Source organism: Pelecanus crispus, chromosome 3 (genome assembly GCF_030463565.1).
Source record: "Pelecanus crispus isolate bPelCri1 chromosome 3, bPelCri1.pri, whole genome shotgun sequence".
Classification (NCBI taxonomy): Eukaryota; Metazoa; Chordata; class Aves; order Pelecaniformes; family Pelecanidae; genus Pelecanus; species Pelecanus crispus.
Genome location: NC_134645.1, coordinates 85,021,757 through 85,039,169, shown reverse-complemented (window position 1 = coordinate 85,039,169; position 17,413 = coordinate 85,021,757). Strand labels below are relative to the sequence as shown.

The following is a 17,413-nucleotide window of genomic DNA, read 5'->3' as shown; positions in this document are numbered from 1 at the left end:
CACTTCAAGCAAGTTGCTGATAAACTATGTGTATGCAGAATGCATTTCTGATGGCTATTCCTCGGTACAGGGGCTGGAGGACTCTCATATTGCAACCTCATTGATCACCGGGATCAGACAGAACGATGTGTCCACGGACAGGCATTCTAACAGGACAAGGAACACTGGGCTCTCAGGCGCAGCTTCACAAGGATGAATGAGAAGTTACTACTTGTCATCAGAGAGGTCTGAAGGGTGAAATCAGTTAGCTTTGAATTTTTGGGTTTTGCTTTCAGTCAGCAAATGGAAGAAAATAATGAACTGAATACAAAAGTTAGAAACAGGCAGACTAAAGAAATGCAGCAAAATTCTAGGAATTGCCCCAACAAAAACTTCCCATTTTACTTAGAAGAAGGCTAAGTAAGGAAGCCAACAGAAAAGTTTTCATGTAACACTGTCTTTGGGAAAGATATTTGCATGAAGATAATGCATTTATGACAAATTCTTACTCAACATTCAACTTTTGATTGCTTTTTTCATTACTGCATTTGCAGTGAGACAAATGCTGGAAATCTGGTCTTCAGCCTGGGACAGGTTTTTAGTCCAGGTGTAAAAGTTCAATGTGCAAATAAAGACACAGCCAATTATTCTTATTAATACCATTTTTCCTCAGCACATTGGTATACCCTCTCTTTCTGTATTTCTGTATCCAAAGATTACTATGCATTTTTACTTCCAACTACACACTAGTAGAAATAAATTAATCACAACAAGAAAAATTCCAAAATGAGTATTAAAACATGAAAACTAATTTTTTTAGAAGCTTCAGCCTACAGGTACCAGTCAAGACTTCTTTTAATCAAACTGAAATCTAAAGTTAAAAAACTGAAACTGATCAGTTACAGGGGGGAAAAAAAAGAATTAAGATAATTATTTTTCTTACAAGACTCAAAACCCAGACTATCAGATTGGAAGCATATGCAAATATTGCTTAATAGGTTTAAAACAGTCATCTGACATATTTAATTTCCTATCAGTTTTGATTACAGATATTTCTTTAGTATTCTTCTTACATAAAAAATAGCATAATCTCTCACAGCATAATTCTAAAATATTTGCTGGAAAGCTTTCTCCAGCTCTTGGTGCAAATCCGTACTAAAACTGCCTACTGTACTTGACAAAGAGGAAAGCACAAAACCACAAAGCATCTTAGTAAATTTTCTTAATGTTTTTAAGTGAAAATAGTAGACTGGACAGATCATCACCATCATCAATGTTTTAACACTGGCTAATTAGAAACTTACGCAGATGCACTAATTTTGAAAATTTCAAACATATAGCTACAAGGTGACTTCCACCAGCTTATTTAGCCTAAAGACTTTGGTAATTAGAAATAGCATCAAACCCACCTACAAACAACAGACTACTGACGTGCCTTTTGAAAAGGAAGCCCTGAAGACCAATTTAAGTGTAGAAAAACTTGCTGTTACATGATTTCTTAAACTAGTATTTATCTTCAGAAGTATTCTGGGATCAACTATTTATGAATTTTGAAGAAAAAAAAAATCCTAAGATTAGCTAATTGCTGCACTTGTCACTTTTCTAAGCATAGGGAGCAAGCAAATTTGGAATTAATGAATATTTGTAAAGGTACTAGACAGATGTCTGCATCACTATTAAGAGTAATACAAATCCAAATTCTCCCAAAGAAAATTAAAAAAAATTTTAAAAAATCTAAGACAGCAGAACTTCAATAGGAGACAGCAGATGACTATTTTGTTCTGTAGTGAGAGCAAACAGCAAAGCAGATACAGGTGTAAGAAATTCTGACTTCATCCAGCAGGAAATACGTATTTGTAGAGGAAATTTCCGTATCAGAATCAAACATGCAAACCAATAGATACTTATAATACGGCGGTGGTTGGCACAGAATTCTTTTCTGCAAAAGACAAAAACCTGCAGATGTTCTTAAAGGACAGCAATTCCCAAACCTTACCCAGAAGAGGGACTTGGCCGAGCATGGAGCCATTCACCTCTAGTCCAATGCTTCTGCTATCCCAGAAGCGTAGTGACAACGTACAAGAAAACGCCAGAAAGCCAAGCAGTTACTTCATGTTGCTCAACAGAGGTGCAGATGATGAAGAGTAGCAAGGGACTCTAATACCGAAAGCTACTTTTATCCCCGTTAGGATAGCGAAGTCAGAATTCTAAGACCCTCCGCGGAAGGCTGCCAGGCCCCGCAGGCTGCCCCAGGGACGCAGGCCGAAAGGCCTCGCACCACGGCTCATGTCGACCAGCCCCAGGCTGTGCACTCCGGTGGGCAAGAAGGAAACAAATTTTCCTCTGAAACATAGCCTTTTGTATTATTTTAGGTATGTGTAGAAAAGAAGAAAAAGGGCTTCAGCTAAGGAAGACATTTTTAGCCTAGCTTTCCAAAGAAAAGAGGTCTACTGAATCACTCTGTGCATTCACCAGTGCGTGAACTAACAAACAAGTTTTAAGCCTCTTCAGTAACTTCCAAATCTGACAGAAAGACAGCAATTTTCAGAGATCTGAAGGGGCCAGTAAAGGCAACTGATCCAAATGACTGCTCCCTGTGTCTCCTGCTCTTGCCCTCTGCACGGCTGCGGCATGAGCGCAGTGGCATCAGCACGCACCAGCGAGCCCAGCAATAAAGCACCAGCACAAACTCTTTTTTGGCTGGTAAAGCTGCAGCACTCACACTGCAGCAGCCATGGGGGCCTGGAAACCACGCAACACTGAGAGCCTCAGGAAACGTGGCCCTGTGACTTCCCACGGCTGCTCGAGCCGCAGTTTGGGGGTGCTTTGTGGGGTCTCCCCCCTTCCTGCCTTCCATAAAAAGATCTGGAGGAATGTGATTTTGTGTCTAGTTAATGAGTGAGCCTTAATCTTTCAGGCGCCATCTGACTGCATTTCTTTGCAGAACTTGCAGTTCCTTATGTCTCCATGTGGATGTGAAAAGAACTTCTCAGCATCAAAGAAAATAAAAAGGGAAAGGTTCTATCAGCTACAGACTGGCTGGCTCTAGAAAAAGATCTCATTAAGTTTAATGATATATTGAAGCTGATTCAAAAGTTATCATGAATAGATCAAGCCTCATACCACCTCAAAGATACAACAAGCTTTCTCTCAGCACAAAACTGAAGTTGACAGGAAAGAGGAAAAGTTACTGTCAAGAAGGAGAGCGACCGGCTCTTAGCACCAGGACAAAGCCTAGCATCTCTTGGCTCTCACTGTGGCTCTTTCATAATTTCTTAAGTTCTGTCCTCAAAAACCAGCACTCAAATGCCATTCAATTTGGTTTCTTATGAAGCGTGACAGCATGGCTCTGTCTTCACAAAAAGACAGTTTCTTATCATCCTTGGGGTTTCAACGGTCCTTGGACATCAACAAAGCTGTATACTTCTGATTTAAAAAAAGAAGGCCACAACTAAAAAGAGAAAACTGTATCAAAAATAACTAGATTATTTTCTCTATATGAAAGGGGAGCAGATAAGCTCCATGGTCAAGAATAATGGGACCCAGCCTTTGTATGTCTGAATATAAAATTCTTAGTAATTTTATTAAAATTACGAAGAGAAGAATATGAGCTTGGAAAGCCAGTCTCATGCCAAGTTAGAAGCTTTGATGATAAGATAAAGATAAAACACCACAGGGGTGATCCACATTTGCCTGTATTTTCCCATAATGGGTACTGCTTTTACAAACTAGGTAATGGGGAACAAGCTTTGTGATATGTTAATTTGTTAGGGCTAGAAAGTCCTTTTACTGAACAAAAGGAAGAGCCCCTTTTGACGCTTAAACACAAACATATTTTATGAGACAAGTTGCTTTGACATGCAGATGTCACAGATATTTCTTTCCATAGATATTTATCTGTGATGCAAGGGTACTACACACACACACAAAACTAAAAGCTAACATTATAATTTCACGATACATTAAGAAAAATGCAGATTAAGTTACATCAACATAGTATCGTATCCAAAGTTTTCATGTGGTGTTGCATATACATAGCAATGAACATTTAAATTAGCTGGGTTTAAGTCAAAATGGGTGTTAAACAGTAGCTTTTTGAACTGTTCTCTCAAAGAAGCCTCCCAACAAGAGCTACCCTGCTTCTTTATTAACCAAGAAATAATTTCCAAGGACAGCTTGAATTTTGTTTATTTTCTACTATGTAAACAAGTTCTTATAATAACATCACATACAAGTTTACTAAGAGAAAAACCTAACAAACTAACCTTTAGTAAAAAGTGACAAGAAAGTAATACAATGGCAACAGAAATTCAGTCTGTCCTCAATAAAGTTCCCTGGCAAAAGTCTTCTAAATTGTTCAAAGACAAAAGAGGCGCCATACTGAATTCGGAGAAGTTTGGAGATAAAATTTTGGAGTGAGAAAGTAGGAGGAATGTGAACTATTAAAAAATTACTTTGGCTATGAGCACTTCCTGTTCTTTATTACGTCCCAGATACTTGGAGAAACTACTAGATACTGCTCTTCCGTGTTTTCTAACAAACCTCTAAACTATGATATTGAAGCTTGGGATTCATAACCATTTATAAACATTCAGACAGGGATCTTAGGTTTTCTAAACTTATAGCTAACTTTACGATCACTACTAGATTAGTAACAATCATTAGTAGGGCTGGTTGAAGAGTTCTGCAGGAGCAAAAGATGAACATTTCTGGAAGTCAGATAAGTATTTCCATTTCCTTCTGTCCCCCAAAATAAGCTATTTATAACTTTTGAAGTGCCTTATATAGTTTTTAAATAACACTTTAACTATCACTTCAGACTTCATTTAACGTTGCAAAAAAAGATACCAAATGAATGGTGGTTTAGTAATAATGAAAAACCAGTACCAATAGTAGAAAGTATGTAACAGGGACATACCAATACAACCTGTGACAATTCCCACAACTAAAGAGCACTGGTAGTCTAGCTACGCCATATGTAAAACCAGATACTGAGTATTTATTGAAGTAATAAACTACTCCTGATTCTCAGTATCTGCTTAAAGCCCTTACAGGCAACTGAATTTCCATGTCGAAATGGAACAATTGGGTAACTTACAGCATCCTGAAGAACGTCTCACAAGGAGTAGACAACTACTCTATGTCTAACAGATCTGAGAGTTGATGCTCATGCACTTTTAACAGTGAAAATTGCTCAGTGACTGCAAAAGCTATGCTAGCACTGGAAACAAACTTGCCTAGAATCTGAAAGTTAACCAAAACTCTTGGTGAGATTTTTCCTAAGAAGAAGAGCCAATATTTACAAAACGTTTGTTTTACACTGCCAGTCTATAGCTATCCCCTCCCTCTCTCTGAGTGCCTTTTCCTGCAAGCTACAGTCCGTTGATGCATTACTCCCACACTAAATATGTTCATACTACTGCTACTTCTTCGCATGAAGCCAGACTGGCAATTATTTCTTCATATTTCATTTCCTCAGTTTTCCATGCTTTATTTCACATTACTTTCTACATAATCTACCTCCTGTGAACCCTTTTCCAATTATTTTTTAGCACCTCCTCTATACAGTAATGATGAAACTGCTTTCCCTATCAATAGGCAGTTTATATGAACACATTCTCCACTTAAGATCAACTATGAAATGTAGTTGTAACACTGAAAGTATCTCGCAGTACTTACAATCAATGTCTTTAAGATCTTTACAATGGGATATAAACATACAGATGTTGATGTATTTGAAGTAAGTTCAGTCAAAACAACATTTTCTGGTTGTGGCTTTTTTGTTTTTTATTCAAATATCTACATACCTGGATGCATATTTTTGTTTTCAGCATCTGCGTTTTTTTAAAGAATGCCAATTTAACTAGCATGTCAGGATATTTAACATTTGATTTGATTACTTGGAGTAAGGAGAGTCAGCAGACACCTTATTCCAAAATTCCACTTGCAAATTCCTTCACTCAATTAACTTACATGGTTTTGTTTGTTGTTTAATGAACTTAACATTAATAAGGAAAGGTTTAATAATGACTTCTACATAACAAAAGAAGGTACTGCTATTTTGCTATTCTTACACAGTCTCCACAAACTTAGGGCTTCAATAAACATTGCTGAGAAATACAAGATAGTAATATAAAACTATCTATATAATACACCATGTTTATACTATATATAATACATAGTAATACAAGATGCTGAACCACAGAATGCTTTTGTTGCTTTTCTGCAGAGTCCATGCCTAGCTCCAAGCTTAGCATGCTAAGTTTAGAGGCCTGAAGAACTTCTGCAGCATGGCAGAAATATACCCCTGAAACCTCAGTTTTGGCATCAAATATCCAAGATTTTCCCTGTATTAATGCATTTTTGAAAGCTATTTCACATCTTTTGTCTCTTATGATAAGTAATTAATACAACAGCTCATAAAAAAAAATTTATGCTCTAAAACAAGCTGTTTAGTCAACGTTTTTATGACCAAAAAACCCATAATGTAGTCCAACTCTATTTTCCATTTTAAACAAAAAAGTTGCAGTATGACTGACCTCTACTCACACGAGTATTCAGGTTTTGCTGAATGTTTTATGTAGTTACTACATCTGCTTATATCAGTTGTTCGAGACTGTTTTATTAACAGTATAAAACTCATTGGATTAAACTAGTTAAAATCAGTAAAGTGTAGTTAACCAGTGAGTGTGTAACCAGATATCCAGTTCCTCTGTGGGAAAGGCTCACAAAAATGCAATGGCAACATAACACTGAAGTTGTTCTAACTGGCAAAAATTTCCCAAGCCATGTAAAAATACATGTCAATGCAATCATATTTTACAATGGTGTTATTTTGCTGGCTGTGCATGTAAAATATCAGCTAGACATATACACAGTTCAGAAATCACCTCTGTAAAGTAAGTTAAACTCATGAGCACAGACTAAGACAAGCAGTAAAAACAAAACCCTTTGGAAATACAAGACAAATCTCCAACTGATTTTAATGATACTAGTATTTTGTCCTAGAGTTTTTGTCCTTGCACATGTTTATTATTTCAAAATATATTCCATTTTCTTATTTCTTTCACTTCAGACAATCACATCCGCCATTTCACCACTGACTTCAGTTTCTGGCCAATTTAATTTTCTCATTCACTAACAAGCTGTACTGTTTACTTATGCCGCAGTGCATTATGCTATTTATTGTATTTCAAATGTAGTTTCCCACTACATTTTCTAAAGACTATATACTAAAACTACTTCTATTGGCCTCAAGTTCTGCCAAATCACATTTTGACACCAAAGGTGTCTTCCTCCACCTAATAATGGCTTGATGAAAACCGTGCAGGGAAAACAGCAGTCTTGCGCTGGGGCTCTCAGAGCACCTTTGGTTCTGCTTCAGCCGAGTTAGAAAAGCTGCAGCTGGGAGTCCTAAGCCTGAAGAGAAGAGCAGCAGCTTATACAGAAAAGCCAAGCTTTGGCTTCTGCGAGCACTGAAGCACACAAAGTTAGACTGATGTGCCAAGCTAGTGACAAGTAAAACTGAGTTTCCAATAGCAGAACATTCATGTTTGATATATGGGGCAGCTAAGCATTTGCAAAGTCCAATATCCGGCATTCTACAAAGCAGCAAAAAGCAGCTGCTTCACGTCGTATTTTGCTTAAGGAAAGAAAAGTACACATCTACTTTCACACCTACACACTGCACTTTTCTGATGGAGAAGGTCAGCTTATAACTCAGGGAATGGCTACACGGCATATGCAAACAAGCTCCACTTGCCCTCTGAACCAAGTATTAGTCAAATATTGAGCCAAAGCCAATTGCACCATGCACAGATAATGCAGCCTGTTTCTCTAGAGCCTGCACAGTATCTCAGAAGAATGATCTCAAAACTAGCACCTGAGCACCACACAAGTCTGCAAAAAATGAAATGTCAAAGCACTTTTCACAGTCAGTATTATAATGTGAACTGTGAAGAGTTCAGAGCTCTTAAATTACATATTCAGACTGCTTAGGGAATCACTTCCAATACAGACCTGAGAATTATTAAACTGAATTCAGGTTTAGAAATGAGAGTTAAATGTTTCTCAGGTCATCGGATTTTTGGATAAAAGTTTTTATTTGTAACATGTAAAACTGAAGTTCTGACTACTCTTGAACGCAGTGAGCAAGAAGTAAATAGAACAGTGTCTGCAGCGTGTGCTACTGACAAACAGCACACCGAGTCACCAGTAGGAAACAAAATCTACACACACTTGCTTAGTCTTATTCTGAACTGATGTGGTTTTGTGCAATGCTGTATATGCTCTTCCATTGGCTTACCTGAAGTAGTGAGCAAGTGTGTGCAACCTGTAGGAATTCAAAAATTCTTTGTAGCTGGTTTGCACTATAAGGTCTAAAGTACGCTTTTTCCTGCTGAACTGTATTTCAATCTCATTTCACAATGTTACATGTCTTAGCCTACACTTGAAAAAAATGTAAATGTTCACATAAATAATGTTAGGCTTTTAAAAGGTATTAGAAATTTGGTCATGTAAATTAAGACTGTATGTATTCTCTTAAGAGAATAATGACCATTACAGATTCCTATTTAATGCAGGAAACTAAATGAATGATTTCTCTGAACAACAGATGTCCATTATTTATAGATACATAATTCAGGAGACCAGTTTAACACATCTGAAATCAAGGTCACTTTAAAACCTAATTGAGATTATTTGCAACACAAGGACTATTTATTTCCTGTATACCATAATTCATTAATTAAGTTACACAGAAGGTTAAAATACAAGTACTTAAAAGGCTCACTCCATTTATTTATTATGAGATTCTACTAACAAGGAACTTGTTACAAAACAAGATGTTTTTTAACTTAAAAAAAGAACATATTAGGCTAAGGGATAGGTTACACTTGATTTTAATGCAAGAAATCCATCAGGAAAAATGAAGACAAGTTAATACAGAATTAGGAGTAAATATAACAGACGAATTTTCGCCAATTACTTCTATTGATTCAGTTGAAATGACAGAATCACAGAAAGGTTGAAGTTGGAAGAAACCTCTGGAGATGATAAGTCTCTAGGGTTGGAGACTCCACAACCTCTAAAGCAATCTGCTCCTATGTCTGACCACCCTCACAGTGACAAAATGTTTTTACGTTTACATGGAACGTCCCGTATTTCAGTTTACGCCCATGGCCTCTAGTCCTGCCATTGGATATCACTGAGGGGAGGCTGGCTCCATCTTCTTCACTCCCTCACCGTCAGATCTGATCAGATCAGGTCCCCCTAAGCCTTCCCTTCCCCAGGCTGAACAACCCCAGCTCTCAGTGTCCCCCTGTGTCAGACGCTCCAGTCCCTTCGTCATCCCTATGGCCCTTTGCTGGACTCAGTCCTGTATGCCCCTACTAGATACAACCCTACACCTTTCAGATTTTATTTGTTCATCTTACTGCTCAAAGCAGGGCAGTAAAATGCGTAGGAGTGTAATGTTAATTAAGAAAGCCTAACATTTGAATAATAACTACAGAGAGTTTTCATAGCTTTTGCTCTGTGCTGCTTGCCTTTCTCTCCATTTTATAAGCAAAATGAAACAAGTATACCTAGCAAAAAAACAGTATAAATAAATATAAAATATAATAAAAAACCCATAAAATAGTAAAACAGTACAGGTAAAAGAAATTTAGTTGATGACATGTATTGTCCATAATAAGAGGCGAGTACTGATCAAAGTCAGTCTAGACACACCCTTTGTCATGAGCAGACTATCCTGTGAAATGTAATATCACCAATTTTTAATTATAACTTTTTCAAGTTGTTTTTGATCAGAATTAACAACACTGACCAGTCCTGGTTTACTGTGAATGATGTGCCCTGTGACTTGCAAGCAGCAGTGTGAAGCTGCTACTTCTACTGCCAAATCCACCTATTATGTTTTGGTTTAGACATGAAGAAATTCTAAAAAAAAAAAAAAAAAAGTCATTACTGCAGGCTGAAGTATACAATTTTAGAAATACAACTTAGTTTTCAAATACCAAGAAAACACACTGAAATCCAAGTTTGTGTAACTCAGGAAAAGTCGTTACAATCTGTAAATACCTTTTCTTTTCCTTATTTAACTGCAACCATCATTTAATAAGAGTTTTATACATGAATTTCCTACTTATAAGGAACAGTGTATGTTTCCAAAAGGTGGAGATGCTATGCTAGATATGACTGTGTAGATTGGAAAGACTTCTTAAAAGATGACTACAGAGGAAAAAAAACCAAACCAAAAAACCTCATCGCCTGCTATGTGTTTCTTCTAGTTATTGGCTCATACCCTTACATCAGGGAATAATTTTAGTGTCTTTTGCTTTGAAAGTATCCAGGCCTGTTTTCCATTCTGAGTTCCACGGACCAGCTGACTTCACTATCTAGGTCCCTTACTGTAGCACAAATTTCCCTTTTGAAAGGGAATATTTAGTCTTAATTGCTGACCTGTTACTTTAATTCATTTAAATTTTAAAATTAAAATTAGTCTCTGGCTAAAGAAAAATGTTTTATTTTGGATATAAAGATAAGGTGGTTAAAGAGAAAAGACTGTGGCTATGAAAATGATTGCATCAAAATTGGGGACAAAATTCAGAGAGCTCATTGTTCTCGTAGCTGGAGTGCAAGATAATCTTCAAAAACTGACACATGAAATTGTAGGTCAGGGAGCACACATCTAGAAATGCAATAACACTGTGAATAAGAAAAATAAAAATATGATTGGAGAACAGTTAAAAGGAGTTATTTTGGGAAAAAAATCAAAAAAATGCAGGTAACTGGAAAACGGCATAAATGTAGCATGGGCTTACTAATGATACATCACTTGGTTTAACACTTCGTTAATCTAAAAAATGAATAAATAGCAGTTGTCTCACATCTGGACTTCATTTAAAACATTGCAATTTTCCACATGAGGACTTGGTTAAATTTGTGAAGATGAGCATTAATAGAAGAATTAAAAGTTGGCAAGGAACTGCCTGAACGATAAAGGAAAGGAAAGGCAGTGTTCAAAAGGCATAGCATTGTCTCAGGGCGGGGAGGTGGGGGGCAAGTTACAAACACAGTTCTTTGATACTCATTTTTTAAATTGGTTTTAAAAAAAAAAAAAAAAAAAAAAAAGACGACAAGGACAACTGTAGCACAGGAAAAGTGATCATAAAACCAGCCCTGAATAAAGCTAGAAAGCAGATAACAAGAGTTCATTTTAACCACCCAGGCAACAAGACTCTGGAACAGTCTTGAGGGGAGAAGCTGGGACAAACTTTCCCACATTCTTTTATTAATGAGTCTTCCTTAGTTTAAGAGTTTAAGATATTGTATCACTGACAGAAAAGGTGCCTTCCAGATCTGTGAAAGTTTAAATAGACTTTGCTTTCCTTTCCTCTTCCGTACTTCTTTTGCAGGAAGGCTGGTGGGAGACACAGAGGAGCTTCCTGCCAATTAGTTGAATTGACATATTAGTTAAGTTCCGCTTGTTCTTGATCCCGAGAGCATTTACAGGTTTGACCAACAAAGCATATTGACAGACACTTCTGCTGGGATTAGGGTAGGGCAACAGAAACAGTGTAGAGGGGGGCAGGAATCATTGTATTGGCACCAGTGACAAAGGCAGCTGAAGAAAAGTTGCCGGCAGAAGCCTGAGAGACAACAGAGCTCCACATCGCAGAGCCTGGGGGAAACGGTCTAAAAGCCCGTTGCTACATCAAGCATTCAGAGACACACAAACACCACACTGAAAAAAAAATCCTACTTAATGAAAACAACAAAATAATCTATTAACTTCCATTCTGAAATAAGCATGAAAAGAACTGAATCTCAGCAATAAAGCTGTAACCTTCTGGCTCTAATGATGAGTATATTACTGGATGGACCTATTAAGGAATACATACAGGAAGAGGTGCTGCCCAACACTTGACCTCTTTTTATTCCATCATATAAAACCTATATTCCACAACTTGTACTTTTCTGATTTCAGGTTTACTTTGATTCGAAAGAAATGTTTCTGACCCTTGAAGGAAGGGTTCAGCACCTTCAAACTCCACGTTGCTACCCGTTGGTCTCTTACTGTAGTTTTCATCACCTGAATGTTCTCAGGTGTTTATGACAACAAGGAAGAAGTCATATTGCACTTTTTTAGTAAGAATGATGAATAATGGATTATTCCTAGAAACAGAATAAAAAATGAGTGTTTGTTTCCCACTGTGACAGTTTGCTGGATTGTATTTAACCGATGGAAGTCCTGGATGCTACAGTTCAAGTACATGTATACGTTACCTTTTAATGCAGAGAACTGGAGATAGTCACAATTATAAAGCACACAAAAGAAGCCTAAGCAGTAAACTTCTTGTGTCTTATTTTATAGGAAAATAAATGTATCACATATAGAGATATGTAAATATATGTACTACTCACATAACATGCAAACTACTACTTACAATGTAATTTTCTCGAAATGGTTCTGCTGTTTCACATCATAGCCCAGTGTTCTAGTAATTTATACAGCATTTAACATTATTTTGTCTGGGAAACACCATCTAATCTAATATGCTGAATGACATTAATGTTTCTTAATTTTACTTGGGCAAATTTTTTTCCTTGTCCTGAGATGAATAAATTGCACAATTCTTCATAATCTATACAGTATAAACCAGATCTTAACACAATTCTGATTGCATTTCCTTTTTTTCCTCTAGTTATTTTATCTCTATAGGAAATTTGTTCCTGTTTTGTTATGACAAAGGGATAACACACCTTTGCATTAGTGTAAAAATAGAAATAGGCATCTCCAAAATAAAATTCAGAAAAAGTTTGCAGGTATATTATGACAAGAGTTCACAGAAGAAAGAGAAACACCCTCTGAGAACAGCATGGTGTAACCAAAGAGGGACTAAACTCCTCCAACTTCTTCCTAGTTATCCTGGGAGGAGTTAGGTGGCCAAGTTACTAAAATGCTCTCAGGTACTTCAAGTCTTCATTCTGGAAACATCAATATACTAGAAACTGAGTACTAGAATTGAGGCATGAACTGCATTCTAAATTTTAATTTTAAAAAAGCATGATGGTTATTGGGCTAAACTCTCTAGTCTGTCATCAGCTTTTTCTTCCTGTTTTTAAATAATGTTCTTGTTACCACACCATTACCATTTCATACTCATCAAAAAAAATCTGACATACGGTGAAAAGCATGCTCCAGTAGCTGTCATTTAGCTTTACTAGACTTGGTCCCCAATGAAAAGCACATGTCCTAAACACTTAGAAAATAAGTTATAACTCCCATATCACTCCAAGCATAAGAATCAATTTTCCTCTAATTGAGAGTCACCAGTGATGTGCCAGACAAAAAGTGTCCCAAAGGAAGTGTGGAACGTTTTTAAATAGTGAAAACAAAGAACAAAGTATTTCTTTTACCTCACCAGCCACTTTAAATGAAAGCTATACAGTGCTGGAGAAAGAAGCTCATTTCAATTCATTATAGAGTTCATTAAGTAGATAAAAACCTAAATAGCATACACGTGTGTGCCTATACATATGCTACAAAAACCCCAGCATGTCACCCCTGAAATGATCTAAAAATGCTCATATTCTTAATGTCATCTGGAATCTTAATAAACTTTGCCTGAGAATCAAATGAAATTGTCCTAGATACATTCACTCGCCATTATCCTTACCAGCAGCATGTTTTTTTCTTGTTTAATAACAAACAGGCAGTGGTATCTTCCTATACAGAAGAATAGACATGGCCACTGTTTTAAAATATGAAAATGTATTTTACAGATCTCCATTTTTATTTACAAAGAATTATCATCCTTTCAGATCAGTAGTTATTTTTTTTCTTGGCTTATAAAGAAAAAAAGAATTGTATAGAGCATGTATGTATCGCCCCAATTAATGTAAGATTTTCAGTATGCATGGTATAACAACTATATGTTTGATCATCTCATATGGCAAATCTATGACCTAGTTTTAGAAAGGGGTTATCCTCAGGTTTAAAAGCACCACCTGCTCTTGATGCCACCAGCAAAATTGCTGTAATAAAAAAAACCCTAAAAAAAATCCAAAACGCAGAAGAAATTTTCAAGTCACGACTACTCTTACAGAGAGCACAATATAAATGCCAGCTAGCTTTTAACAAAAGGTGATCAGGTTCAAATTAGTCTTACCCCCTCCTCAGCCCCCACATTGTGCAATGAACAATGAGTTAATGAGATTGTTGCAGTGAAAGGCAACATGGGGGCAGAAAGAAGCAGAATGGGGAGAAAATTTATTTTTTTATTACCATGACTTCTTAAAAATCCAAAATAAGATAAAGGTTTCAGACACTCAAGGGAAAGAATCCTTTTTCGCTCTAGCAACACAACGAAAAGGATTTACTCTGGCTAAATAATCTTCAGAAAGGTAAGTGTACATTGGCAAACAATTTCTTTTCATATTATCAAAGTAAAACTCCTGTAAAGCCATCAAAACAGAAATTTTACCAGGAAGTCTTTGTTCCAAAAACAAAAGGAAAGGAAGCCTTTATTGGTGATCTACATAAAAACTGGTAACTTGCACTTTCTGCCAATTGACTTAGCATTCCATTATGATCATAAAGTTTGCAAAATAAAGTTATTTCTTCTTGCATCAAGTGAAAGGTTTCAAGCATTTCTTTTAATATTTTACAAATTAAACTTAGGCATTACGTAGGCATTATGCAGAAGTATGGAATTATTTCTGCATGCCCTGTGACTATATCTGAAAAGTCTTTTGCTGATCTAGGGGAAAAAAAAAAAAAAGAAATCTTTATCTCTGTACAATTAATACACTTCAGGTACCTACAGCAAATGAAGGTACTCGTTTTTTATGTTCCATTTGACATGCAAGTTTCTTTATCCAATGTCCTTCTCCAAGACCTATTCAGTCTTCTACTTTCATGTGTCTTAACGAGAAAGTTAACTTCAGTTTGGCTTTGCAAGTTCTCACACTTTTATATGGTAGCTTAAAAAGAAAGTATGGAGAAGCTGAGCAAATGGCCAAAAAAAAAAAAAAACAACAGCCTGTCGGTTATGGGGGAAAGGAGGCTATTCTCATAAAATTCATGCTGCATCTGTCTTCTGCCTGGTAAATTAAGATGCTTCCATGTAATTTTTCTCAAGACAAAAAAAAAACCCCACATAGTTGACACTTGTATAAAGTATGTTGGCATAATCCAATATGAAATAATTGCATATTTGTGCAACATTCAAATACACACAGCATGGTTAATATGCTACTGTACCTCATTTTGAAGTTCATCGCCACTTTTGGTAGAAGCAAGCATCTCGTACAACGTACAGCAGAGGTCTTCCGTTGTTGGTCCTCCAGGGCTACCCCCTTGAGATTCATTCAGATACTTTCCAACTTCACACCATAAAAAAGAATCATCTACTTTTTCCAAAGACTTGAGATCAGATTTCTCATCACAGTAATTCTGTAAGTGATTCAGCTGGTTATTCAGGAATTTGTTATAATCTAAGCTTATAATTTTCTGCGCATCAGCCTCACCATTCACAGGCAGCTCCTCAGAGTGATCCAAATCATGCATGTCAAATGAAAACACTATATTTTTACCAAAGAACACTCTGTTATCACCATTTTGCTCTTCAGCCATCTGTATGAGGGCTGTAAGCTGTTCTTCAGTGAAGTGAGAAGCAATCCGACATGTGGCATTACAAGCTGCAGTAGCAGATGATGATGGAAATGGCCCAAACATCTGCTTGATCGCCTTTGTCTCATCATGACCAACACAGTCTTTCCTGTGAAATGTCTTAAAGAGAAAAACAGCTCCGCTTTCAATTGCTTCTTGTCCATTTTCAGCTCCAACTGTTAACAAAAGGAAAACCAAATGTGACTTAATACACTTCAAACTAATCCTGTTTCATTGCCTATAACATAACTGTATTCAATTTCTTGCTGCAAGTCTCATCAACAGAGATATGAAACAAAGATCATAACAACAAGTAGCAATTGTTGCAAGGTACTGAATTGTAAAAGGTAGATGATAATAAAGCATCTGTCTTCATTATCCTTCTACTTACTAGAAATTCATATAAAAGATTACCAACGCTTTCTTATTTTTCCAAGCAAGAGAAAAAACTTGCCTGAGATCTTAAACTCACAATCATATATTTACGAGCTTTTTAAAGGTAACAAATTTCCACTTTGTATCAATGTTTATTCACTGCCTAATCTGAATATTCATAACAGACTAAACGTACAGAACTCAGCTGGGAATTTCTACATTCTTGTAGTAATTCCCAGTAGAATTACTACAGAATGTGTGTTAGTTAGAAAAATTTCCCAAAGAAATTAAAGGAAATAAATGCATGAATTTAGATTTATATCTACAAAATATCATATTATGCAAATAAAAAATATACTATTAGAGAAAAACATGAATTTACCTCTTACACAAATATTCACAAAGGTACTCAAGGAAAACATAAGCAAACCCATATCCATATGATCCCATCACCATATGATGAACCAAAATGTCACTACTAAACAAGGTTTAAAAAGTTATCAATCATAAAGTAAACAAAAACAACCAGCATCCTGGGTTTTTTTGTCTGTTTTATACATGGACAACATGCAGAATTTTTTTTGTATTTTAAAAAAATGCATTCTAAAAAGTTGGGTAGGTTACTCCAACATTTTTAGTGGCTTTAGCGTTTCTTAGGAGATTGCATAGTTTTTAAAACATCTTGAAAGCTTACTGTTGAGATTTACAAGCTGCTGTTGTCAAGATGTCTTTATCTGGTCAATTCGTTAGCTCTATCAGGAGCGACCGGCATAGCTCCAGCAGTGAACAGTACTATTTAAGTGATAACACTGGTGATTAATCCCTGGCATGGCTAATTCAGAAGAACTATTAAAACAAACTATTTATTTTAAGAGGAACAATATTATTCATTTTTTAAAACCTCAAAAAGGCACTTCTGGCATAGTAAATGTGGCTATTCTCTTTTCAGTAATCAAAACTGTCTTGTGCTTTCCTGTGTGTATCTCTGCTATCCAGTTACAGGCCTATGTATTTGCCCTACTACATCCCTGTTTTCTGCCTGTTGAAAAACTTAACTGAAATCAGTGGGAAGATTTTTAATTACTTTGGCATTGTTACTTGTGACTTGATTCAAAGTAAGTTAGGTTCAACTCTAGCAAAAACAAGGAGTTTTTTCCCCACAATATAACAGGAAGGAGCAAAAGGAATTCAGCATAAGCAGATGGAACAAGGCTGAGTAACTAGAAACAACATATAAATGAAGGCACCTAAAAATTCAGTATTTCTCTTGAATTTCCCTATGGCGCACTTTGAAAAGCTGAAAAGTTCATAGCGGGGATTGGAGATGATATTTATAGGATAATTGGATACCTACATATGGAAGATATGTGACGAAGATACACA

General features: G+C 36.3%; 1 protein-coding gene across 1 annotated transcript in view; it reads right to left on the bottom strand.

Moving 5' to 3' along the window:
* The window catches only part of ASCC3 (activating signal cointegrator 1 complex subunit 3), a 293,625-nt gene that overhangs the window by 249,380 nt on the left and 26,832 nt on the right, over window positions 1-17,413 (bottom strand). Inside the window, exon 4 of the mRNA XM_075708596.1 lies at window positions 15,248-15,831. Within this exon, the coding sequence (XP_075564711.1) occupies window positions 15,248-15,831 (584 nt within the window). The remainder of the gene's footprint in view (window positions 1-15,247; window positions 15,832-17,413) is intronic.